We start from the raw sequence: 23,286 nt of genomic DNA, 5'->3' as shown, positions 1-23,286 counted from the left end.
ACGTATGCTACCACGTAAGGGAGACAAAGGCGGTGGTAGAATGTAAAGGAAGAGTATATAAGGCTACACCCTGTGGTGTTTGGGGCTCAGCCTTTGGATGTGAGTCCTCTGAGCTAGCGCTGACACAAATAAACGCTTCTTCCTGGCAGAAAGCCTCAGGGGCGTCCCATCTCTCTCCATAAGAATTCCACAATAATAGAAGGATCACATATTCAAGGCCACTCTGCTACATGGTCATCTTAGGGTACAATATACCCTGTCTCAAATCTATAAAATAAAATAAAGCCTACATGGAAACTCAAGATGGTCTTTACAAGATTGCCCAGAAGACCCCTCTTTTCTCCAACAGTGTGCTAAAAACAAATATTTTATTGGGAGGGCACTCTCAACTGGTATACCTTTTTGTAAGCCATCTACACTTGGGTTAGGAGTTCCCAGTAATGAGGTGCCCGAGTCACCATGCTCCTATAAGCAACTATAATAAGCTCATTGTTCTACCAACCTGGATTTGAATGGAATCCTTTCTTTAATCTGTCAATGTCCTCTGTCTAGGGTTTATAAACATTTATTAATTCGCCCCCCCAGGGGAAAAATCATGGGAAAACTTATCACCAGTCATGAAAACTAATTTAAGAAAATCATAGATGTAAAATACCAAAGCTAGAACAAAGTTTCTGGAAGACAACATCAATGAATAAAACCATGCATGGCTTTAGGGTAGACAAAAATTTCTTCATACTTAGACAATAACAAAGATGAGACATATTCATTAAAATCAGTCTACAATGAAAGAGACTGTTTTAGAAAACAAGAAACACTCCATAGCTCAGGCAATTGAGGCAGAAGGATTGTGATTTCAAGGCTAACCTGTGCTATATAATGAGTTCCAGGTTAACCTAGACTATACTAGACCATGTCTTGAAAAACAAGAGGAGAGGAAGTGAGAAATCAGGAGTGTGAGTGTGAGTTTGTGTGTGTGTGTGTGTGTGTGTGTGTGTGTGTGTGTGTGTGTAGGACAAGGAAAAATTGGTGGCTACATACGTAGTTTGAAAAACTTGAATACAAAATATATTCGAATCACAAATAAGCTTATAAAAAACTGTCTGATAGTAGACAAATTTAGACAGTCTACTCATAAATATTAAGGACATGAAAAATTAATGAAGGTATAAATTGAAAATGATTTCTGGAAGTAATGCTGTTTGGCTGAGCCAGTGGGCGCATAGGATGTTAGAAATTTACCAGGATGATAGGAAATAATCTGTTTTAAAATAATGTGCTTAATACTGCCACTTACTCATAAATTAATAATAATGCATTTATTCCTTTTTTTTTTCGACATCCAATAAAAGATGACGGCATGCCGATAATTGTGCTAGCAACTGAGGATACCATAATGAAGACATGGATTCGAAAATAACGTGGTATCAAGTCTTCACAAGATCAGCCCTTGACAGTCACCCACTTGGTTTTGGCTACAGCCCTTGTGCTTCTGGGCTACAAGTGAACTCCAAACAAGACGCAATTCCAGCTGCGGCCAGGAGGTGGTGGCCTTGCTGTCCAAGGCAATGTGCCAGGCTGGGATCAAGCAGCTCTGTCAGCATGCGGGCCACCTCTGCAGGTGGAACCATTAAGCAGGGATACAGATTTCGGTGGGGCTAGTAACGGATGAGCACCGGGCGGGCGCATTTGCCAGTCACTAAAGGAAGTAAAGAGTGGCAGCTTCCTGTTGGTGGCTCCGCCCCTCCGCTCCATTCTTCCTAGACCAAGGGGTTCACCCGCTGGTTGCCAAGTACCCCGGAAGGCCAGGCTAGATGGTACCGATGGAGACGCAACTGCAGAGCATTTTCGAGGAGGTGGTGGTGAGTGCTACTGTCCGTAAGCCATGCTCCCGGAGGGGCAGGCTGCGGGTCCAGGCTCTGGGCCAGCTTCTTTCCCGCCTCCTATGTTGACATCGGCGCTGAACTGGCGTGGCGGTCCCCGGGCTGATGACAGATCCAAGGAAATGTTGTTAGTTCCCACCGCGGTCCTCCGATAAAAGTGTCTTGCCCCATATTGCCCGACAATATTTCTCTAGGGGACATCTCCCACTCCCACCCGCTTTTAGTATTCAGATCGTTTACCATTTTTTGTTCGTTTGATTTGCAGAAAACAGAAATTATAGAAGAGGCTTTTCCAGGGTGAGTGTGTGGCAGGTAGATTTTTGTGGTGTTTTGTTTGTTTGTAGATTGATCTTTGTTAGATTTCACTTAAGTTGGTTTTGGGGAGGTAAAAAAATACCTACCTTAACAGGTTGTGTACTTTTAGAACTAGTAGCAAATAATGTGATTTGTATTTCTCAGCATGTTCATGGATACCCCCGAGGATGAAAAAACAAAACTAATTAGCTGTTTGGCAGCCTTCCGGCAGTTTTGGAATGGGCTTTCTCAGGTGAGACATTTCATGCATTAACATCCAGTTAATGACTTTTGACGCCTTCTGTGTAACCCTGATTTGCCTGGGCTTGATATGTAGTGTAGATCGGCTATGAACTCATGACCTTCCTTTCCCTACCTCATCAGTACTGGGATATAGGCATTCATAACCACCCCAGCAACTTATATTCTTGTGGAAATTACCTGATTATTTCTTATAAGAGTTATCTAGTTTACAGTCTCAATACCAGCAACCAATATAATTCCTTAAAAGCATACAATAGAATAGTAATAATTTCCTATCCTTGTGTATTAAGCACTGAGAAATTTTATCTTGGTAAAATGTTACTTTAGATTTCTTTCAATATTAAGCATATTTATGCATTTTTAATTTTTTAAATATTTGTTGTGCTTTTTTTTTTTTTTGGTATGTGTGTGTGTGTGTGTCCTGGGAATTAAATTCAACACAGTTCAACACAGCAAGTGCCGTGCCTGCTGAGCTTCAAGAGGGACATGTAATCGCTAATGTAATCCCTAAGCATTTAGTGATTTACAGTGTGACCTTGCAAGATGTTTATATATTGAGAGAAAGATACAAATAAATGAGTGTTCACTTGGCCATGAATTTGTTAATATAATCTTACAACTACTTTGGAGGTCTCATGGTGGAAGTTTAATTGATATAATTGTAATGTTTCAAAATTAATATAACACATGTTTTATTTGTTTGGGGACAAGGTTTCTGCTAGATATAACTCAGACTGATGTAGAAATGTATATGCAGTCCAAGGTGGTCTTATATATGCCCCATCTCTTCAAGTGTTGGGTTTACAGGTTATATTATTCCTCTGCCCACATTTGAATCTGACTTTTTTTTAATCTTGCTCTTTTAGAAATTATTTTCCTTTACAGATGTTCACAGTGAAATGTTTCATTTACAGTATTGATAGACTTTCAGTACTGTTAGTGTTGAAAGTGTTAGTTAGAAATTGAAACTGCAGGCCCAAAATAAAAGTGTTTTCTAATTTTTAGGAGTCTCATGAGCAGTGTGTCCAGTGGATTGTTAAATTTATTCATGGCCAACACAGCCCCAAAAGAATTTCTTTTCTCTATGACTGCTTAGCAATGGCAGTTGAGACCGGTCTCCTTCCACCCAGGTATGTGAGGGTGGGATGAACAGTGGAAAGACCTTTCCTTCTGAAGTTGCACAATTGCTTTGAGGTTGTTGTACTGAGACAAGGGGTGAGGGGGCTTGGAGCTCAGTGAGTTGGCTTATGAAGCAGGGTTTTTTGTTCGTGATTGCCGTGTATGTAGGTGTGCCTGAGGAGACCAGGAGAGGGTGTTAGACCCTGTGGAGCTGGGCTTGGCAGATGGTATGAGCTACCTGACATGGCTCTGGGAACTGCACTCAGGACTTCTGCAAGAGCATTATGAACTGTGGACTGTGGGTTGTCTCCAGCTCTGTGTTTGTTTCCATAGTCAGTGTGGTAAAGGCTGATGTCCTTAAACTCACAGTGCCTCCTAACCATAGTCAGCATGGCAAGGCTGACACCCTTAAACAGCTTTCTACACTCAGTTGCCTACTGGAACCTGTACTGGGGCTTTCATCTGGTGAGTACAGGGCTGCCTACTGGGACTTGGCTTTCTCACAGCCTGGTAGAGTTCAAAAGTTTGCAAAAGACAAAAGTCAAGAAGTAGGCTTGCAGCCTGCGGTAGCCTGCCCTTGCCCAGACCACACAGCCCACCCTGTAACTCTCAGGGTGCTGTGCCATGCTTCAGTGCTTCAGCAGAGCATATGGAAATGTGATGCAGGCGTCTGGAAGACGATAAACACTTAACCAAAAGTTTATGAGAGTGTGTTTTTTAGCAAATATCATTTAGTTTTACTTAATGTTTGAACTTTCTTCTAAGTAAAAATTAGGAAGTGTTGCATATACCCGGAACACTTTAACAGGGTAGATTTAGAAAGCATGTTTGCCATGACATTTATGATACTAAGCATATTCTGACCATCGCCATTAGAGAATCTTTAGGACTAGTTCTTGTAACCGAATGCTCTTCCCTCCCCTTCTCACCCAGGATGGTTTGTGAATCTTTGATAAACTCTGACACTCTTGAATGGGAAAGAACACAGCTTTGGGCCTTAACATTTAAGCTGGTTCGGAAAATCATTGGAGGAGTGGATTACAAGGTATTGTTTCCTAATTATAAAAAGTGACTGCTTTCTGACACAATTGTTTTAAAAACTGGATGTGAGTCTTCACATGAGAAATAAGCAGAGAGTATTCATAACTTGACTCTTTTGCATATGTGCTGAAGGGATTTAAGATTATTCGGTTGACTTACTTTATTTTTCCTCCCAACATTTTAAAACATAAACAAGAATAATGTATTTTTATGATGAAATGGAAGTCACAAGGCAGAGTCCATTTTTGATGTCACAGTTCTTTCATTGTCCTGTGAATGAAGAACAGGCGTCTATGTTGGTCCCTTTAGAATCATGTCCTTCCTTACTGGATGCCTTGAGGATCTGCAGCTGAGCAGACACAGCAGCAGTGCAGTGTCTCCTGGTACTTTAAGGTTCAGCCTGTGCTTCCTGTGTGCATGTTCTTCCATCTGGCATGATCCAGTGCTGACATGTAGATAGTGACCGCTAAATCACAGTGACCCTACATTAGTCACGGCAGACTTCTCAGATTATTGTCTCTTTACTCAAACGGAATATTGTCCCCCAGATCCCCAGAGTGTTACACACATCTCTGCACGACTCAGAGCTGTGCTTGCTTAGCCTTTGTGAGAGTAGGAACCCTTCACTGTTTTTACAACCAAAGACTGGCAGAGTAGAAAGTTCTATTTTACTGTGATTTTCATTGTTTATGTGGAATCTTGTCCTACCATAGGTTAGGGTTAGTGCTGATTGGGAAAACTCTAAGTGTGACCTGGAAGCAGTGTACACTCCTGAAACCTGGCTGTTCTGTCTCACATAGAGACTTTGCACTTAACGTTTGGTTTCACTCACGTTATCTTTATACTTATCAGGGTGTTCGAGACCTTCTAAAAGTGATTTTGGAGAAAATCTTGACAATCCCGAATACGGTGAGCTCTGCTGTTGTCCAGCAGCTTCTGGCAGCGAGAGAGGTAAGGGACTGTGAGCAGGCCGCCCGCATCTCGGCTTGCTTTGGAGTTTCTCAAACACACATGGCTGGAGCTGGGGAGATGGCTCAGCAGGGAAGAGCACTTGCTGCTAAACAAGAGAAAAAGAGTTCAGTAAAGAAGCCAGGTTTCTGCATGCACACACCTAGGCAGGGACAACTGCACACATGTACGTGCACATAACTCACACAGTACACACACTTGCACACATGTACGTGCACATAACTCACACAGTACACACACTTGCACACATGTACGTGCACATAACTCACACAGTACACACACTTGCAATTGTAGTAGAATATTTAGCTCCTTCTACTGAAATAAAAATCAGTTCTTCTTTGGATCATTTGATCTGCTGCTGAGCTACATCCGGCCCAAGTCATTTTTTGCTTTCAAAGATGCTCTTGTCTCATTGCTCCTGGATTGCAAGAGGAAGTTTTAAAAATTTAATTTATATTAGATAGTTATCAAAGGCCTGTAGAGACTAAAGTATTTTAAATTATTATAAGATATACAGTGGCCACATTTATCCTTTTAAACTATTAATACTGTAGTAGTTACTCTTTCTTTCTGTTACCATCTTAAAGCTATGACTAAAGCATTTTAAGGTATTACTACCAAAAATGCGCTCTGTTAATATCCTTCATTTTTATAATTCTCTAAGTGGATTCCTGTGTTAATATTATATTTTAAAATAATAATTCTGCTTTTCTTAAAGACTGTGTGCACACATGTACATATACCTTGTGGAATGGTTAAGTCAAGCAGTCAAGCGTATTTTACCTCATAGTCTTTTGTTTTTCGAGGTAGGATATCATGTAACCCCAGCTGGCTCTGAGCTGATTTGCAGTTTAGGTGAGGATAGGCCTGAACTGCAGATTCTCCTGTCTCCACCTCCCAAACACTGGAGTCTCAGAACATCTCCTTACATACATTTAAGGTCTGCATAGACATTTCAAGTTTATAGTATGTTATGATTAACTGCAGTCATGATGTATAGCAGACCTCTTGAATTTATTCCTCCTGACTACCAGGAGCAAGTCTTTTTTAATCAGCATTTTGAGGGCTCCCACACAGATACAAGTATTTCACCAGCAGAGCCATTGCCCCAGCCCTATTTACGCATTTGTAAATAGTTTTTTGTGTTGCTGTAACAGTATTTTAAAGGTTTTGTGTGTGTGAGGCTAGTCAAGAATGATGCTTTTTGTTTATTTTAGGTTATAGCTTATATCTTGGAACGAAATGCCTGTCTGTTACCAGCCTACTTTGCAGTCACAGAGATCAGAAAACTATATCCCGAGGGAAAACTTCCACACTGGGTAAATTTTACATTTTATAAAATGTTAGATTTCTATCAAAATGTTGTGTAATTTTATTGCTTGTATGTACACGTCCTGTGTGTCTGTCTGTCTATGTGTCTTGTCTTCCTATCTTAGGGTTTCTGTTGACGTGAAATAAACATCATGACCATATCATTGTGTTCTATCAAAGGAAATCAAGTTAGGAACTCAAGCAGGGTGGGAACCTGGAGGCGGGAGCTGCTGCAGAGACCATGGAGGGGGCTGCTCGCTGCTTCCTCTCATGGATTAGTCGGCCTGCTTTTGTACAGACCCAGGATCCAGTCCTGGAATGGCCTCACCCACCATGGGTTGGACCCTCCCTTTTGCATCACTAATGGAGAAAATGCCTTGCAGCCTCACCTATAGTCGAATCCTGTGGAGGCGTTTTCTCAGTTAGGGTTCCCTCCTCTCCTGACTCTAGCCTGTGTCAGGGTGCCATAAAACTAGCTAACTATCGTGAATATATATATATATATGTATATATGTATATATGTGCATGTGCCGCAGCGTGAATGTGGAGTTGTATTGTGTCCTCATCTCCTGTGTCACACTCAGTATTGTGTCCTCATCTCCTGTGTCACACTCAGTATTGTGTCATCATCTCCTGTGTCACACTCAGTATTGTGTGTCACACTCAGTATTGTGACCTCATCTCCTGTGTCACACTCAGTATTGTGTCCTCATCTCCTGTGTCACACTCAGTATTGTGTGTCACACTCAGTATTGTGTCCTCATCTCATGTGTCACACTCAGTATTGTGTGTCACACTCAGTATTGTATCCTCATCTCCTGTGTCACACTCAGTATTGTGTCATCATCTCCTGTGTCACACTCAGTATTGTGACCTCATCTCCTGTGTCACACTCAGTATTGTGTCCTCATCTCCTGTGTCACACTCAGTATTGTGTCCTCATCTCCTGTGTCACACTCAGTATTGTGTCATCATGTCCTGTGTCACACTCAGTATTGTGTCCTCATCTCCTGTGTCACACTCAGTATTGTGACCTCATGTCCTGTGTCACACTCAGTATTGTGTCATCAGGCTTACACAGCAAGTGTTTCACCTGCTGGGCCTTTTCATCTCCCTGGCCCCTGTATTAGAGCGAACATAGGCGAACTCCCGAGAGTGGGAGGGTCCAAAGGAAGAATCCTGGCGTGCACATTTTCACATGGTTAGGTATCCTTAGGCATGGCGAACTTTACTACACTTAATGTTTTTGTGGGGTAGGGGCAGACTGGACCGTGCATGTGGCTAGAGGTCAGAAGCCGACTTGCGGAAGTCAGTTTTCTCTTCTGCCTTTGTGACCCAGGGATCATACTGATGCCTCAGGCTTGGTGCCAAGCTGCTTTCCCCCTGAACCATATCACTCACCCAGGAAATTTACTTTTTAGCATAATATATTTGTTTTGTGTATTAGCCCATTGAGACAGTTTTTATGTGCTTAAAAACTACGGTTTCATTGACTAGGTAAGGATGTGTGTGTGTGTGTGTGTGTGTGTGTGTGTGTGTGTGTGTGTGTGTGGTGTGACTTGGCTCAACTTGGGGACATGTGGAGTAACGAGGTTTTGGAAGGAAAAGAAAGGGCACACTAGTCTTTAAGTGATTATCTGTGCCAGGCTTTGCACTAATTCTTGTGTGTTATCTGAATTTCCATGGTGATGCACAGAGATTCAGGATAATGTTGCTCATATATTTATTTTCTTTTTCCTTTAGTTACTAGGAAACTTGGTATCAGACTTTGTGGATACCTTCAGGCCCACAGCAAGGATAAACTCCATTTGTGGTAAGATACATCTAAGTTGCCCTTAGTGTATTAGATAATCCCTGCATCTTTAGCGACAAGGGATCTGCTGGATGTAGCTGAAGGACGACCCCTTAGGTGTGGTTCCACTTTGTAACATTGTAGGAAACTAATAATAATGTTTATTTTAGGAGGTTTGCATAAGGCGAAGTCAGAAATCTTAGACGGGACAACTTAAACATAAGACCATTCCAGCAGTGGGGTTTCTTCTGACTAGAGACACTTTTTATTTTATTTTGTATATTTTAATTATCTAGGCACACCTTTTATTGTATTTTCATTTGGGCTTTTAAAGACAAGGTCCATATAACCCAGGCTGTCCTGAAATTATGTTGGCAAGGGTGATCTCGAACATCTGATTTTCCTCTTTCCAAGTCTCAATGCAAGGATTGCAAACATGTGCTGCCCTGCCACAGTCAGTGTTTTTGTGGGAAGAAAGCCCAGGGCTGCATGCCTGCTGAAGGTTCTCCCACCTGAGCTCTTTTCCTGGCCCCTGGAAATGCTTCGTAAACTCTAGAGCTCTGGAGAAGTCAGCAAGGTTTCTCTGCAGCCATTGTAATGAGAGTTCCAGACTGTTGAGTCCACTGTAGTGCAGGCCGCAGCCCACGCACGGTCTCCTCAGTGTCTGCTTCCTTATGCTTGCTGCAGTCATTTGGTGATCCTTGCGGTGCCCATGTATCTTCCAGATCATTGTAGAGATTATGGCAGTCTCGTAGCTGTGTGGGAATACAGGCTCATTAAAAATGATCAGATACTGAGCATTTCTCATGAGTCTATGCTGCTTTTGACACTGGAATATAAAAAGAAGCTAAATAAATTTCAAGCTCTCTAGGTTTTGTAACTGATTGAATATTAATTTCATTAAATGAAATATAGAAATGAAGATAATGTTGAGTTTATTTCTGAAGCTTGGGTATCTGTGGGATGTCTAAGAGATGTTACTGCTTAGACAGTCAGGCCTGTGCTACATCCTGAAAAACAACACACAAACTAACAAAATCACCCATTAATACAGAGAAGAGATCTCAGACTGTTTGTGCAGGTCCGTCTCATAACCGTTGGAAGCTGCGTGTTATTTTCGGTCTGTAGCAGCTTTGCAGCCAGACTGCAAAGATAACTGCACCAGCACAGCTTTGCAGAAGGGATAGCCGATAGGTTCGACCCCTGGACCTCACTGTGCTGAGCATTTGGAAGCCTGGTACTAAGTGATTATGCAGCCATCTGGAAGAAATGTATGCAATAGAAATTGTCCCACTTTAGTGTCCTGATGACACTGTTGCAGGCAGTTTAAACTAGAGCCTGGCTCAGCATGCATATTTATTAGATCCTGAGAAGGGACGCAGGACCTGCTCTTGCCTTGGCCGTGTTTACATGGAAATATTTGTGCCGCACGCAGGCCGTTGCAGTCTTCTGCCAGTTGTGAACAACTCGGGAGCCATCTGTAACTCATGGAAACTGGACCCTGCGACTCTCCGCTTTCCCCTGAAAGGCCTGTTGCCATATGATAAGGTGTGTTTTACTTCCACAGTAGGTTTGGCCATCTAAGTGTATCTATCTTGCCTTGTCAAGTGTTCAATGCCAGATTGCTTCTTAATAGTGTAGAAAAGTAAATATTTTCAAGAAAGGTAGCTCATGGCTTATTTTATATATTTTTAAAATATTTTTTTCCTTAAGATTTATTTATTTTCTGAGTGAGTGCTCTATCTGCATGTGTAACTGTGTGCCAGAAGAGAGCATCAGATCCCATTATAGATGGCTCTGAGCTGCCATGTGGTTGCTGGGGATTGAACTCAGGACCTCTGGAAGAGCAGCCTGAGCCGCCTCTCCAGCCTGGCTTGTACTTCATGGTGTGTGCTTTGGTTTTGTCTTTGGCCTCAGTTTCTTTTGCTGGGGTCTTGCCGTGTCACCTTGGCTGAGCTGGACTCCATAGGCAGCCTCGAGCTGGCAGTGGCCCCTTTGCCTTTGCTGTTCAGTGCTGGGATGGCAGCTGTGCCACCACCCCAGCTTACGTCAGTCCACTTCCCCAATATACTCTGTGGATGCGGGTTGCCTCAGTGGTTCACCTCCGGGAAAGAACTTAGATACAGAAACTCTGAGCAGCGTTCTTGTCTAGGCAAATGTTCTGTCTGCCTTTATCCTTGGCATGTTTGGAAAGAGCGACTACCTTGAAGAGAATATTTGAAGCCATAGTCATCTCAGCAGAAGATTCTTCTCCTTACAGTCATGTTTATGACAAATGTAACTAAAGACGGTGTGTTTTTATGTATTTATCTTTCATGTATGTGAGTACACTGTAACTGTTTTCAGACACACCAGAAGAAGGCATCAGATCCCATTACAGATGGTTGTGAGCCACCATGTGGTTGCTGGGAGTTGAACTCAGGACCTCTGGAAGAGCAGCCAGTGCTCTTAACCACTGAGCCATCTCTCCAACCCACTACTACAGTTTTTTAAATCATATTTTTAAAATCAGTTTAAAGCCAGGTATGGTGGCACAGGCCTTTAATCCCAGCACTGAGGATGCAGAGGCAGGCAGACCTCTGTGAGTTTGAGGCCAGCCTTGTCTACAAAGTGAGTCCAGGGTAGCCAGGGTTACACAGAGAAACTTTATCTCACAAACCACACATGGGCATACACAAAATCAGTTTAAATTGCTCTCCCTTGAGCCTGTTTCTTTTGGAACTCCACCTAAGAGATCTCTAAAAACTGGCTGTCAAGTGGTCATTATACAAATAGTGCCTGAAGTAACTGCAGTGACTGTCCAAGTGGTGGTTCCGGCAGCACGCGGCAGTAAGCTGTCGCTCAGGTCACTAAGATGGCGTGGGCGTGCCCTGCTTTCCTGAGCTGTGTGTCTAGTTAGCAAGGCCGCTCTGGCAGAGACACGGGGCCTGGCGGCTCATATTTCGGGAGTACAAGAAATAGCTGTAAACTCAGAGAAACGTTCTAAATTTGGATGTTTCTTTATAGTGGTAGTTCTGCAAACTAGGTTTAATTATAAGAAATTGTGTTCAGTTACATAGAAACGTTTGGAAAATTGCCAGTTTTACACAAAGAGGAAGTAAGGATGCCCCATGTCTAAGAAACATGGCCAAGGACAAAAGCCTATCTAAACGGACAATTATAAAATCGACATTTTAAGTAGAGTCTCTAAAGGAAACTAAATGTTTTGTTTTCAGAAGAGGGGAAATGAAAAGATCAGATTCAAGTGTCGTCTTGACTTGTCATCTTCAAAAGGCCTTGCAGAAGGTTTTCACCGTGGTTTGAAATGAGAAAGCCACAGAGGGCCCTAACCTGTAGTGTCCTTTTTCCTACTAGATTTTGCCTACTATGGTAAAACGTGCAGGAGGAGACTCTCCTCTTAATTCGGAGTCATTTGAATCACCTTTGTTAATCTTGAAGCAGTAATTTCTCTTCTATTTCCTTTCAAGGACCTGTTTGAACCGCAGACTGCTTTGTTGAGATATGTATTGGAGCAGCCTTACTCCAGGGACATGGTCTGCAATATGCTAGGGTTAAATAAGCAGGTACTGTGCTGTGCTGGAAGCCATGAGTCTGTATGTGCGCTGTGCTCTTTCCTTTCTGTAGCTCACCGAGAAAAACAGTTAAAAACTCTTTGATGACCTTTTCAGTATACAGGTTACTCGACAGCGTGTTCTATGGTTTATATATTGCATTAAGAATGTTTAAATTTAAACGTAGGTATTTTAAAAATTGGTTTGTTTTGCATTGCTTTTATCCTATAAGGCCAGTTTCAAGTTCCCCTTTGCCAGAGAAACCTACACATGACTTAACCATATTTTTGACCTTTTGTTGTTGTTGTTTGGGTGTATTTTTATAACCCTGATATCCTCAGAGTGGCCGCCTTGCTGACTTTTTCTATTTCTTTCTCTCTCTCTCTCTCTTTTTTTTTTTTTTTCTTTCTTTTTTTTTAAAATTTTTTTCTTTTTTTCTTTTTGGTGTGTTGGTGGTTGACGTGGGCGGGTTTGTGCTGACTGGGGTTCCTTGAGGCTGGCCTCATAGTCACCGTTTTGTCTTTTCTTTTTTTCTTCCTTTATTTTTGTTCTGTCCTGTCTTGTCCTGCCCATCCTCCAATGCTCTAGACCTTGAACATTGCTCAGGTATGTTCACAACCTTACTGTTGTATTGTGACTAACGATACGCTGGCCGCTTTGTAGCCGCTGATTCATTTAGACAGTACGTGTATGGTCGGGGCTTGAAATTGGCGGGACCATGCTGAGACCAAGGCCACTGAAAACCTTCTTGGGATGTGAGAGTTCTTTTTGGTGGATGGTTTTTGTTTTTTTGTGTTTTTTTTAAATACATACAAATATATTTTTTTGGTTTCTTGGTTGTTTTTTAAAAAAGAGACAACACTTGGCACTCAGTAAACCTGTCAGTTTTTTATCATTTTTCCCCCAACTCCATTTTACCGTCTTCATTTTAGGGCCGAAGCTAGCCCCGGTAGAATTTTCAGAGTTGGAAAAATTGGTGGTAGCCTCATATCTTTCCAGGCTATTAACAAAAACAAATAACAACAACAAAAATACTTGTGCTGATTTGTCTTAAAAACCAAAACAATTTCAAAAAGGAATGAAAAATAGAGCATTTTCATAGATACACTGCCTTCAAAAGTCAGAGTGGTAAGCTCTAAACAGGGAAGGCTTTTTGGAACCGTGGGGATTGACTAAGAAATGTCACACTCTTAGGTGACCCCACATCTCTTGACAAACACCCGTCTTTGTCAGTCTTTGCTCCTAAAGCGGGCTCCTCGGGTGCGGCCCAGGTCCGCTCGGGCTCCGCACCTCTGAGAGTGAGCGACACTGTGGCCCCAGGTGATCTTTGTTAATCTTTGCTACGTTTCTGAGCCCAGCACATTAAATGGAGCAGCCTTTTGATCTTAAGAAGATGCTCTTTCTAGGCTCTAAGGTAGCGTTGCTGTTTGCAATACCATAGTGAAGGTTGTGCCAGTGCTTCCATTGATAAAGCCCTATTTTTACGGACATACGGCTTGGCCATAAAACTTGCTCAGTGTTGAAACTGCATGCCAAACTTACCGCAGTAGCAATACCTCTTTATTATTTTCAGTTATTTTTTCCTTCTAAAAAAATTACCAAGTTTTCTTGTTTGGAAGAGCCTTTGTAAAGGGAAACTGAAACTCCCTGACCACCAAAGTACCTGACAGTTACCTCCGTAACCTGTCACATTAACTCTGACCCGCTTTCACTTGAGTTAGAGGTAAGTACTAGCTAACTGCAAGAATGCTTCACACTTTGTCTGAAGATGAAGTTTGAATAAGCATCACGCCACTCTCAGCTCATCCTTTTTATAATTTGGTGGCTAACTGTCATTTGAGCTGCAAGTACATCCCCCAGATAGCCTTAGCCACACACCCATGGCTTCCCTCCTCCCCAGATAACCTTAGCCATACACCCATGGCTCCCCTCCTCCCCAGATAGCCTTAGCCACACACCCATGGCTCCCCTCCTCCCCAGATAGCCTTAGCCACACACCCATGGCTCCCCTCCTCCCCAGATAGCCTTAGCCACACACCCATGGCTCCCCTCCTCCCCAGATAACCTTAGCCACACACCCATGGCTCCCCTCCTCCCCAGATAACCTTAGCCACACACCCATGGCTCCCCTCCTCCCCAGATAGCCTTAACTACCCACCCATGGCTCCCCTCCTCCCCAGATAGCCTTAACTACCCACCCATGGCTTCCCTCCTCCCCAGATAGCCTTAACTACCCACCCATGGCTCCCCTCCTCCCCAGATAACCTTAACTACCCACCCATGGCTTCCCTCCTCCCCAGATAGCCTTAGCCACACACCTATGGCTCCCCTCCTCCCCAGATAGCCTTAACTACCCACCCATGGCTCCCCTCCTCCCCAGATAGCCTTAACTACCCACCCATGGCTCCCCTCTTCCTTGGGGGAAGGGGGCAACTGTCCTCAAAATAGAAATTGACAAAATAATTAAAAAAGAGTTTTTATGATTGGATCATTTTAATTACAAGTTTCAACCTATAAAAAGTTTATGACTAAGACATAAATCCATAAAAAATAAAGTTTATAATGGAAATGCTGACAGGACATTATTAGTATTGGTCCCACCGTAGTGTAAACATTGTCAAAAATTCACAATTCATCAGTAATTGTTGTCTTAGGCAATTCTGAAGTGAGGGGATCTACAGATGCAAGATAATATGCTGGCGTGCCTTGGTATATTATTTTACATGTGGAAAGTAGGCTGTAAAAGGAGAACCAGCAGTATAAATCCATATGAATAAAACGAACAAAATCGTCTTATATCATTACAGATCTGTATACCCTGTGCTGTACTTTCTTGTCCTTTCTCTTAATAGTGCAATAATTAAAGCTTGAAGACTTCATGACCTGTCCATATTACATTTTCCAGTAGGAATTGGCTGTGCTTAACCCTAAAGCTGGTCACAGATAGAGTGTAGTTAGCCCAGTTCTGTAGCCACTGGTCACAGATAGGTCGTAGTTAGCCCAGTTCTGTAGCCACAGCAAGGGTAGAGTGTTGACCTCGAGCAGCAGTGAACAAGAGAGATGTGGTGCTCTGTGTTGATATAGTTTCTAGTGTTTTCCTATGAATACAAGCTTTATAAGTCACGTGTACTTCCTGAGCTTGCTATGCTGTGTGGAGCTCTAGCTGCCATCTCTGCAGTGACTGGGAGCCAGCACTGGCATAGGGTCCAGTTCTGACGACAGCCTCCTTGCTTAAAGTAGGGGATTAATAGAATGGACAGAGACCTACTTCTCCAACTTGTTCTGAAGTCAGTATTAAAACCCATTTAAATTACTATCAGAATGAACCCCTTGTAAGTAAATTTGTGAGATGTTTAATGCAGAAGTGAGCTGTTATTTCAGAAGTGTCCCATGCCACTTAGCAGTGGGTCTGCGTGGGCACAGAAGAGCACTACCATGTACAGTTGACCGGGTGGGAAGGAAGTGGGCCACAGTGCAGTTGAGGGTAAAGTAGGGTCTAGTACACAGTGGACTATTATGTAGAAAAAGTATTTTTATATATTGAATTGGATATTCTCATTGTTAAAACAGGTTTAAGCTAAATATACACGTAGATATAATATAAATGTTCAATGTTTGTTAGTCTAGCGATAATAAAAGTATTAAAGTACCTTTTAAACATTTATGCTGTCCACTTTATAAGATAATCTGAAGTATGATGAAGACTCTTTGTTTTAACATACTTATTTTATAGTAATTGAAAACTAAAGCAAACTAGGTATGGTGTCATACACCTAGAATCTGAGTGCTCAGGAGGCCAAGGTAGGAAGACAGCCTCAAGCGTGAGTTCAGCCTGGGCTTCATAGTGAATACCAGGTTCTCTGGAGCTATAGAGCAAAACCTTGGCTTTAAAAAAGATCAGAGCTGAAAACGGAAGCATATTTATGCTTTGTGTTTTGAGACAGGGTCTTGCTGAGGTACCCTAGTCTGGGAGCACAGCATTCGACAGGCTGCCTTTACAACACACATACAGCCCTTGTGGAGCTGGACACCAGACCAGCACAGACAATACCTTGACTGCAGTGTGGCTCAGTTATGCCATAGGCCTTCCCTCCTTGATGCTGTCCCTTGTCAGACAAAGCAGCATGCGTAATTCCCGTCTTCATGTTTGCTTTTAGGGAATGTGCCAATTTTTATCCAAAATAGTTAGCCCAGTACACATTTTGCTCACATTAGATGCCACGGCCTTGAGTACCAGGGATTACTGGTATATTTGACTCTCAACTGAAAAGCTGAGACATACTTATGAGATGTGGCATATGTCAGAAAAACATCAACTTTAACTATAAATTGCTTTTATCTTGTCAAGATTTTCATATTTCTGCCACTCTTTAAGCCATTGATTGAGTGACCACAGCAACATGCCTGAAAACATGTAGGTAAAAGTACAGCCCTTAAAACAAACAAACAAACAAGCAGCTAATACCAGCGTGACCCAGGCGCTTTTTCTCCTAAAATAGATGGACGGGCAGCCACCATGGATAAAGGGACAGTTGACAAATCGGCCAGTCTCTACAGAAGATGCAAATCCTCATCACTAGTTAAAAATTCCTACTGGAAATCCTGGCTTTCCTTCTTTTCACAGATTTTTCTGACTCTTGCATCCTTTGAGTGATCTCGCTGTAGACGTGTGTTGTCTGAGCCCTCTCTGAGGTTGTTGGTGGTTGGCAGAACTAGTAAATTTCAAGCCCTGTCCACAGTAGCTGCATGCTGACTTGAGGCTGGTCTGCAGTGTTGTCTGTTGCTCTTTGCTCTGCTTTGTACTGATGACTGTTTGGAGAAGTGCCAGAGTCTAAACTGGTGGCGTTGATACTGCTCTCTGTAAACCTGTACCGTGGTTCTACTGTGATCATGGCCTGTGGTTTGGGGAATAGAATATGGAACAACCATCGGCGCTTCTGTGTGGGGTAGATGTCCGTTTTGTTTGCATGCATCAAGGAAGTGCAGCCACAGTGGAGCTTTACAAGGTGGAGCTGGCGGAGCATGCGGAGAGGGGAGGCAGGGGGGCGTTTCGTGTCCTTCCAGATTTGTCCCCATTTTGCATTTTTCTATAAATTCAAGAAATCATATCCCTTTTTCATGGCAAAAGACATCAATATTTAAATCTAAAGTATAGGGAAAATTATCTATATTTTAGTAATTGTGTTCACTAGAAAGGCTTCCAACTGCCTGCTACTGAGCAGTGAAACATTTATTAAGAAAAAAAAGTGAAGATGCTTTTAAAATGTGGCTTAACTCTTTTGGTAAAAGCACATTAGACATTTTGACAAGCACAGATCTTTTTGCCTCTAGAAAGGGAAGTTGCATTTTCATTGTTAGTGTTTAAACCAACTCTTCTTGTTTTAGATTTTAAATGATCTAATTTAACGTTAAAGCTGCATTGTGTTCGGCCTGCACAGGAGGGCAGCACAGCTGTCGCTCTGAGATGAGCTTCTCTGGTTACGGACAGACGAGGCTTGTCTTTCAGTACAGCATTGTTGTCGTGCGTGGGAGCGGAGGCACCTCTTCATGAGTGACTGTAAACTTGGAGTAGTCACTTTAAAACACGCAGTTTCCATTGCCTCCTTTTCTTTTTCTAAATCTTTAACCTCTGGAAATCGAGGCTTTTTTAATTAGATGGCAAAGCTGCTGGCCTCTTCCCATCACATCCGTCCTCTAACCTGTTTTCCTAAGAAAGGGCTCGACTGTGCTTGATGGCCTTTTGATAAATCATCCCGTATCACACTTGATTGGAAGTGGAAGAGATAGTGTTTCCACGGACCCTCCGCCGTGTTAGGACAGGATGCAGCTTTAATGGACTAGATCTAACCGTGCCCTCAACTCCATCCCATGCTTGGCCTCTCGTTATGATGACTGCCTGTTAAGTGGTGACTTCTGTGGCTGACAGGAGGCTTTGGAATACCGTGTCTAATCTCTGCCTACAGCACAAGCAGCGCTGCCCTGTGCTGGAGGACCAGCTGGTGGACCTGGTGGTATACGCCATGGAGAGGTCGGAGACCGAGGACAAGTTTGACGATGGGGGGACCAGCCAGCTCCTGTGGCAGCACCTCTCCAGCCAGCTCATTTTCTTTGTGCTTTTCCAGTTTGCCAGTTTCCCACATATGGTCCTCTCTCTCCACCAGAAGGTATGACCAAAGGACACCTCCTCAGAGCCACTCCGGCTGCTGCTTACTGTAGCTCAGACGGCCTTGAGCACTCCCAGTTCCCGGGTTCAGAGGGGACAGAAGGCAGAGCCCCAATGTTGCTTTTGTTAAGTTGTTTGTTTTAAGGCAGGGTCTCCCATGTTGCCTGACTTGTCTAGAACTCATCATGTAGACCAGGCTAGCTTCAAACTCACAGAGACCTAGCTGCCTCTGACTCCCAAGGGCTGGGATCAAAGTGTGCCCCTGTGCCTAGTTTCTCTAGAACTTTTATGATTTTTTAACTTTTCACTTTTCTTTCTGACTATAAACTCTAGTTTCTCACTCTTTCTACATATACCCACAGGGCCAGGGCACATGATACAAAAACATAATACAGAAGGAAAAGACACTGCAGTACCACTAAGGAGTATTATTACACTAGAAGGGAAGGGACACACACACACACACACACACACACACACACACGTATATATAAAACTAGGCATTCTCTCTCCCTCCCTCTCTCTCTCTCTCTCTCTCTCTCTCTCTCTCTCTCTCTCTCTTTCTCTCTCTCTTCCTCTCCTCCCCTTCTTCCCTCCCTCCTTCCCTTCATCCATTGCTGTGATAAAACACATGACCAAAAGCAATTTGGGAAGACAAGGGTCTATGTTATCATATAGTTAACAGTTTACAGTCTACCATGAAGGGAACTCAAGACAGGAAAGCAGAACCAGAAATGGATGCAGAGGCCATGGGTGAGTGCAGCTAACAGAATAGTTTCATCAGCCTGCTCTTATCCAGCCCACGACCATTGCCCTTGGTGCTGCCCCTGGTTGGCTAGGACCTCCCACATCAGTGATTAGTCATAATATCCCACAGTTACCTACAGGCCAGGCTTATGAAGGCATTTTGTCACTTGAAATTTCGTCTTCCCAGATGAGTGTGACTTGTGTCAGGTTACTAGAAACCCAGCCAGCACACCACGGCAGCCCGTCCCCTACAGAGGAGTAAAGGCAGAATGAAGACATGAGAACTAGCTTCACCAAGGACACGGTTCCCAAGAGGAAAGCATCACAAAGCACCTTCCTAACAGCAGCATTCATACATATGTGTGTGAGCACACTGTAGCTGTCTCCCGACTCACCAGTATATATGTGTGTGAGCACACTGTAGTTGTCTCCCAACTCACCAGTATATATGTGTGTGAGCACACTGTAGTTGTCTCCCGACTCACCAGAAAAGGGTATCAGATCCCATTACAGATAGTTGTGAGCCACCATGTGGTTTCTGGGAATTTAATTCAGAACCTCTGGAAGAGCACTCAGTGCTCTTAACCACTTCAAGGTGTATGAAAACTGAGAAAAAAAAATAGATTCAGGATGATATGAGGAAGGTGGGTAAGCAGAGACAGGCATGGACAGCTTCATGTGGCTGCAGTGAAGAGTAGAAAGATTGCTGCTATTGTCACCGTGGAGTGACTTTTCAGTAGAGATGGGCATGACCAAAGCAGTAAGAGACACTGCAGTTGAAGGTCTGAACCAGTAATAGAGCAAGAGCCAGAGACTAGATAGATAAAGAGAAGTTGGATGGAGCCAGGTGACTGGCAGCTAACAGAAGGCTTAGCAGGAAGCCGCCATCCATTGCTGCCTTACTGCTTTCTACTTGGTAATGAACAGGACAGGACAGTGAGTTCAAGAAAAGTCAGTGTGGGGTAAGCTGGTGTCAGCTGTGAGACCTGAGGCACTTCGAGTGGAAAAGGCCAAGTGTCACATCCGTAACATCACTACAGCATGGATTCCCTTATGTGCCCAAGTGCTGGTAAAGTGGGTCACGTTGTTGATTTCATACGCACATGCAGTTTATTGTTTGTTCTCAGCCCTGGCCCTCTGGTTGCCCTTGTTCTTGTGAAAACCAGGGTCTGTCTCCGTGTGTGTCAGACAGCCAGGGTACACTCGGGAGGAAGGAAGTTAGAGCGTATTCTACCTTTCCTGGTTGGCGTGAGTACAATTTTTCTCTGCAGACATGAGGTAGACCTGCTTGATAGAAGCATGCACCAGGGTGAGAGGCCCAGCAACCTCTTGCCTACATAATATTGAACTTGATTCTCATGCTTAATTTTTTTTGATATGTGTAGTTTATATAGAACACGGAAATATATATAATGTAGCAGGCTGTGCATTTTATGTCCATTTACACTCAGTAGTTACTGAACACTCAAGCTAAGATACTGACTTCCAAGCATACACACCAAGTGTGTCAGTCCCTGTTGCACACCAGTGAGTGTGACAATGCTTTACATCAGGAGCTTATGAAGAAGGAAGGCTTGCACACCAGGAAGGCTTGTTTGTCATTTTTGACTTTTCTATTCCTGCATTTAGTCAAGTTGCTTTTGCGCTTGTGGTAATGCCGAACATTGTGGTGAGGGAATGTGTGACTGAAGATGTTCATTTACCTCATCACAGCCGGGAGGCAAGGGAAGAGAGAAGGGACCACTGACCAGTCACTTCAGGGCATGCTGCCAGAGACATAGCTTGCTCTCACCAGCTGCTGCATTCTCAGCATTCCCCCATCTTGCAGCATCAATGTCAGATGAGGGCCAGGCCTGAGTGTATGAGCCTTTGTGGATCATTTGAGATCCAGATTATAACATCAGGGTGCTGTGTTAGAAATGGACCACAGCATTCTCCACCCGAGTTGTTGGCAGCTGAGTGTGCACTTGCACTGTGACATTTCTTACAGTTAGCAGGGCGAGGACTGATTAAAGGGCGAGACCACCTGATGTGGGTTCTGCTGCAGTTCATCTCTGGAAGTATTCAGAAAAATGCGCTTGCTGACTTCCTCCCCGTCATGAAGCTCTTTGACCTGCTGTACCCAGAGAAGGAAGTAAGTGTCGCTGAGTGCTTGAGCAGAGCCATTAAGCTCGTCTGGTTTGTGTGCACTGTGGAAAGAGGACTGGATGGTGGTGGCTCACTCCGATAGATGGTTTGGGCATTCAGTCTTTTGACATTTGTTTTCTTGTATGTAAAGTGTCGGAAGTCACAGTTAAGTATCTGTAGAAACTTCCTGTGCGTCCTAAGCTGTATAGCTATAAAATGTCGGATGCTGATGAGGTCATCGCAAGTGTGTGTTGGGACTTCGTTTTTATTTGTTGGTTGGATCTTATGATGCACCAACCCAGTCTTCTGTTATATAATGTGGTTGAGGAAAGCATGATTTATTTTGATAACTGCCATTTTCTAGAAACACTCATAGAAAAGCTTTAAACCCAGGAGCATGAGGAGAACACTGACTGCTCCTGTCCCTGTCGCTGGGACACTCCTGTCACATGCTGCACCATTCTTTATTAGCTCTTGCCGGTTTTAATGCTGGATGATTTTAATTTTAAAGTAGATTTCAGCTATCTATACCTCATAATTTTCATATTTTCCTAGTGTTTCTATGTCTTCAAGATTTTATTTTACTATTAAAATTAAATCATACAATGTGTACATTAAGTGAACCACATTAATGTACATTCTTTTATTTGTATGCTAGAAGTTGAAATACATTTGTGAGAATTACAGAATTTATCACAATTTGTTATGATTTTGGAATATGTTTAATTTTTCAAAATTAAACTTTAAAACAAGTTTTGTTCATTACTTCTATGATAGGAAAACCTGGGCTAGGCTTCTTTTAATTTGTTAACAGGTACAAACTTGCCAACAAGAACATCTTGTAAAAAATCTTATGCTGTAAGGCCTCTTGTTGTAATGTTGAATAGTCAAAGAGCTATTGGAGCTGGACTAAGGAGTTTTAAAGAGTTACACTGAAGGATTTCTGAGATGCACATGATTATTTAATTCTCATTCATATGGAAGCTAATTACTGTTTTCCAGTGTATCCCTGTTCCTGATATTAACAAACCACAGTCAACACATGCCTTTGCAATGACTTGTATTTGGATTCATCTTAATAGAAAAGCTCAAAATGACAACTCCAAGCTCCAGATCCCAATACCCCATTCCCTGAAGCTGCACCATGAGTAAGTTATTTGTCACGTGGAGCTTAATTATCCTGTTTCATTAAGAGCGGCTTGTAAACCATTGTTGGCTTCAGTATTTGTGTGACGTTTGACATGTCCTACACTGTCCAGCAGGCTGATAGTATATATATGTATGATACAGTAAGGAACTGGCCAAGGATAGCCTCAGAAAACAACTTCAGTGAGCCTTCTCAGGTGCTTGGGTATTTTTCTGTTTTTTATGACTAATTCTGGTTTTTATGTGATAGACTTCTAAATTATAACTTAAAGTATCTTATCTCTTACCAACATGAGACTTTCTGGGTTTCCCAAGTGCTCATGATTTGGACATGATCTGATTTAGGCATCTTTCATCCCTGGGATGAAAAAGAGAGGGAGAGAGGGAGCAGATGTGGCCGGCATGCTCCTGTGTATGTCCCAAAGCTGAGAACACTCAGAGAAGACACCTCTTTAGGAAGAGCTGTGTTAGTCCTGGTGTCAGGAAGTCGCAGGACTGTCCATGGTGAGAGCCATGTCTCGGTGGCTTTTATTATAAAATGCCCATGTCCGTCTTTTCATCGTGAAATCAGGAATGAAGGCATTTGTTATTTAAGTAGATAATAAATAGAAATCTTTTTCATTAACTTGTGAGTTATTTCTTCATTCTCTGAAATTTAGCCTAAAATAGTGCATTGTGTACAGTGTATATGCTTGACAAATATCCAGTCATTGTTAACTTAGGATGAGTTTCCATTTACCGTGTCCCCCAAGCTGTAATGCATAAAGTCACCGTGTACTTCATCAGAAACTGTAGTGTCTCTAAGAATAAAGATCGTACGAGCAACTGCATGTGATTGAAAGTACTAAAATGCAAGTTAACGTCATGGCTGTCATCTGT

At 42.8% G+C, this 23,286-nt stretch overlaps 1 protein-coding gene across 2 annotated transcripts in view; it reads left to right on the top strand.

Annotated features, from left to right (window-relative positions):
* The first annotated feature begins 1,736 nt into the window (after positions 1-1,736).
* Positions 1,737-23,286, top strand: part of MED23 (mediator complex subunit 23) — a 40,525-nt gene continuing 18,975 nt past the window's right edge. The window contains exons 1-14 of one of the 2 annotated variants that reach the window (XM_080929569.1): positions 1,737-1,862; positions 2,149-2,180; positions 2,343-2,430; positions 3,447-3,571; positions 4,494-4,605; positions 5,454-5,552; positions 6,788-6,889; positions 8,625-8,694; positions 10,109-10,221; positions 12,141-12,236; positions 12,813-12,830; positions 18,188-18,388; positions 21,125-21,268; positions 22,264-22,409. In XM_080929569.1, coding sequence (XP_080785695.1) covers positions 1,815-1,862; positions 2,149-2,180; positions 2,343-2,430; positions 3,447-3,571; positions 4,494-4,605; positions 5,454-5,552; positions 6,788-6,889; positions 8,625-8,694; positions 10,109-10,221; positions 12,141-12,236; positions 12,813-12,830; positions 18,188-18,388; positions 21,125-21,268; positions 22,264-22,409 — 1,394 coding nt within the window. In that variant the 5' untranslated portion in view covers positions 1,737-1,814. The remainder of the gene's footprint in view (positions 1,863-2,148; positions 2,181-2,342; positions 2,431-3,446; positions 3,572-4,493; positions 4,606-5,453; positions 5,553-6,787; positions 6,890-8,624; positions 8,695-10,108; positions 10,222-12,140; positions 12,237-12,812; positions 12,831-18,187; positions 18,389-21,124; positions 21,269-22,263; positions 22,410-23,286) is intronic. The other variant, XM_080929570.1, reaches the window with a different exon arrangement.

The sequence above is a fragment of the Micromys minutus genome (assembly GCF_963924665.1).
Source record: "Micromys minutus genome assembly, chromosome: 15".
NCBI classification, from domain to species: domain Eukaryota; kingdom Metazoa; phylum Chordata; class Mammalia; order Rodentia; family Muridae; genus Micromys; species Micromys minutus.
Note: the sequence above shows the minus strand (reverse complement) of the source record. Positions and strands in the feature narration are given on the sequence as shown.